Source organism: Rhincodon typus, chromosome 29, assembly GCF_021869965.1.
Source record: "Rhincodon typus isolate 14 chromosome 29, sRhiTyp1.1, whole genome shotgun sequence".
NCBI lineage: Eukaryota > Metazoa > Chordata > Chondrichthyes > Orectolobiformes > Rhincodontidae > Rhincodon > Rhincodon typus.
The window spans coordinates 17,038,531-17,042,441 of NC_063360.1; the positions used below are offsets into that span (position 1 = coordinate 17,038,531).

A 3,911-nucleotide genomic window follows, 5' to 3' on the forward strand; every position below is an offset into this window, starting at 1 on the left:
CTTTCCCCAGAAAGCAATGGAAGTTGGCTCATTGAATATATTCATGGTCGAGTTCGATATATTTTTGATGGTCAAGAGTGTCAAGTGGTATGGAGGGCAGACAGGAAGAATGAATTGAGACCACAGTCAGATTGACCATGATTATCAGGTGGCAGAATAGGCTCGATGCACCAAATTAATCATTCCTGCTCGTAATTTTTATGTTCTTGTATAGGTTCCCCAGTCTACTGGCAAATTCAATAAAGGAGCAAGGCTCGTGCTTATTCCTTTTGTTTGCAGGGCATGGGTCCCTACATGTGAATGTATATCATTCCTAGCTAACGTAAATTCGTTACATTACAACAAATTATCTTAAATTGGCTTTTATTTTAGCTATTAGATTACTCAGGCCTATTCAGTAAGCACACATCTAACATTAGACTTGTTTGGGTTATGTAAATGTCGTTGGGTATATATATATATTAATCCTATTATGGACAACTGAAGCTACATTCTGTTTGATTATATCAGCCAAAGGTTGGACTGTATGCTGTACATACTTGATATCCTACTGACACTGAGACTCATGCACGACATTGTTTAATTGTCTGGTAGGCGAAATGTTTTTTTGGACTAACGGCAGCATTCTGTTAGTCAAAAATACCACTGCAAAGACCTTGCATGGTAGCAGCATAAAACAGCCTACATAACTTGCTGTTCAGGATTCTCACATATTTTGTCTTTCCAGGGTGCTTTGAGGCAAACTGGGCACTTTTCAAGTCTGAAAACAGCAGGCTGAAGAGTTTACGTCATTTACAGGAAATAGTGATCTATCAGAATATCCATTGTCCTGAAGGATAGCTCTGATGTTGTCTATTTCACTGACAAACATACAAAGTGAGAAAATGGCTAAGGCTTTATTTACAAAACCACTGTGCTGTAGATTTCTTCTTCCAACTTCCAGGCAAATTTTTTAGCTTCATTACGAGTTCCAAACTGAGATTGAGTTTCACTCACAGTTCACATGGCGAACGATAAAGCTGGGACGTTCTCTGCTGAAAGTGCAAGCTTGACTAGAAATTCCCTCCTGCTGCCTCTCTCTTTTCAGTTGAATGAACCAAAGCAAACTGCTTCTGCCTGCTTTCTGAGAGGACAGCCAGATAAATTAAACAAAATAACCTCATATCCCCCACAGATGCCTTCTATAGCAATGTGGCAAGCTTTGTAATGTTCTCATACAGAAGTATAAATGATTAACTTCACATTCACTGCTAATCTTTGATTCTGTAACTCACGAAGGGAATGGACTCTATAAATAGGATCTACTTGCTAAAACCATACAATGCACTAGATAGACCACACCTGGAATAGTTGAACAGTTTCAGTCTCCTTATCTAAAGAAAGATATTTGGCATTGGAGGCAGTCCAGAGAAGGTTCATTAGGTTGAGCCTGTGTATGGATGGATGTCTTATGAGGGAATGTTTAGAAATGTACTCAATGTAGATTTTTTTTCAGTTGGCTTGACTGGGTAAGTATGGTGAGCTTGTTCTCCCTTGTGACAGGATCGAGGACTAGAGGGCATAATCTCAGCATAAGGAGTCACTCAGTCAGGACAGAGATGAGTTGGAATTTCTTGTCAGAAAGGTAGTCAGTCTGTGGAATTAGATGCAGAATCTTTAAACATTTTAAGGCAGAGGTAGACAGGTTCTTGATTACTGCAGGGTTGATAGATCATCAGGGATGTGCAGGCATATAGAGTTGTGGTTAAATTGGACCAAGCTCAAAGGGCTAAGTAGCACATTCTTATTCCTTGTTCAAATGTAATTCTTTACCGCAGAGAACTGTGGAGGTTAGGTCACGAAGTATATTTAAGGCTGAGATAGACAGATTTTCAGTCAGTAAGAGAATCAAGGGTTTTGGGAAAAATGCAGGAAGTTGGGATTGAGGATTATCAGCCATGACCTCATTGAATCATGGAGCAGACTGGATGGGCTAAATGGTCCACTTCTGTTTTAATGTTTTGTGGTCTCGTATGAATAACATATCTTGTTGATGAATGTGATTACCCACTCTCCAGACATTCTGTCCCTATCATGGAACTCCCTGGGTGGTTGATCGTTTCAACTTGTATTCATCTTGAATGAAACTACATGTATAGTTTAAATACCTTACTGAAATAATTGCAGATGGCATGGTTCTACCCAAGATTTAAATAGGAGTCATCTATTGTTTACATGTTTATACCTCTTCATCTGACCTTCTTTATAGTACAATAGTTAGTTTTTAATTAACCTCAAGCTTGTTTCAGTTGCAATGACATTAGAATTAGTCTTAGTTTCTCAGTCAGTGTTTTCCATTTGCATTTAATCCTTTAAATCCAACCTAACAGTCATATTCTGTAATATTTGAATTATAAACTAGATACTTGCAACAAAAAATAATGAAATATAACAAAGTATTGTTTATTGTTGGATTTCATTGTGTGTCAGGACTTACAAAAATAGACCACATTGTAAATATTCAGTTCTCAGAAAAATAAGGTTTTAATAAATAGTTTAATCTGTTTGCCATGTTATGTAAATTATTTTAAATAATTTATTACAAATATATAATGTTACTATTTGAGCACAACAGCAATAGTTGATGTTAATTTGAATAAAGTACAGATAAATATAACATGTGAGATAATGCGGAAGACAACCAACTGGTGACAATAAATTACTGCAACTGATTTACATGGAAAGCTGTGACTCAAAAGAACTCAGCTGTTTGCCAATTTTGACATTGTTTTGTTTGTCTATTCCTCATATGTCATACTCCAAGCAGAATCTTGAATGTATCCCTCCTGAATATAGAACGTCAGAAGTTTTTATTCTTTCATCAGAATATGACTAATAAGGAAAGTGAACTGAGTGATCACAGTACTTTCTTTAGCACCTTAGTCAATTACTTCCTAGTTATTATACTTAATCAGCAGTACAAAAAGATTGACAAATCACAGACAAATCTTCGAATTGTACAAAAATTTGGGTGAAGACGTTTCTAGTGTTTATTTATCATAACTTTGTTAATTTCTTTGTGACATATTTAACAGATTCAAATAGTTATTTCAGCCTGACATTTATAGCAACCACTATTTCTATTTTATTATGTATTTTTAAGTGCTTTTTGGCAGAATTTAGCTTTCAATGAGAAGCATACATTCTCAATTTGGGATCCAACATTAAATAGTAACTACACAAATATAATCATGTTCTTTTAAGGACTGCTAAATTGTTAAATATGTAAGTAATTTGCATGTTTATTATTTATCAGTAGAATTTCTGATGAGGAAAGTAGAGCCCAGTAGGATGTTGCATCATGTTGTAGGATCCATGAAACTTCTTTTTCAGACATAATGTAATCTGAAAGGTTAAAATATTACATTAGTAAAATATCAGATGATGTAATTTGTTAGGCAACATTATATATATTCTGTAGATTAAATTCTGTGACATTATCTATGTCTATTACTGAACTACTTTTTTTTATCAACTGAGTACAGCTCAGTTCTCTTTTCAGTTTGTTTTATTAAATAAAGGTTATTTTACTGTATTTTTATTGTAGTGCCAACTTCAATATATGTCATGAAGGCAAGAAAGACAGCAGTGAAAATGTCAAATAAGTTGAATGACTTCCACCAGTGTTGCCTTGATAAGATCCCTGTAACACTTGGACAGACAATATCACCAATGGACTGGTACACAAGATTAGTCAGGAGGCCCCAGAAGGACACTCTGACAGAGAGAAAACTGAGACTGGCAGAATATGTAAAGCTGGATGAACACAGCAGGCCAAGCAGCATCCGAGGAGCAGGAAGGCTGACGTTTCGGGCCTAGACCCTTCTTCAGAAATTTCTTCATTTCTGAAGAAGGGTCTAGGCCCGAAACGT

At 35.9% G+C, this 3,911-nt stretch overlaps 1 protein-coding gene across 1 annotated transcript in view; it reads right to left on the reverse strand.

Annotated features, from left to right (window-relative positions):
* Nucleotides 1–2,470: 2,470 nt before the first annotated feature.
* LOC125486424 (mucin-16-like) overlaps nucleotides 2,471–3,911 on the reverse strand; it is a 43,682-nt gene continuing 42,241 nt past the window's right edge. Inside the window, exon 53 of the mRNA XM_048613861.1 lies at nucleotides 2,471–3,384. Coding sequence (XP_048469818.1) covers nucleotides 3,292–3,384 — 93 coding nt within the window. The 3' untranslated portion in view covers nucleotides 2,471–3,291. The remainder of the gene's footprint in view (nucleotides 3,385–3,911) is intronic.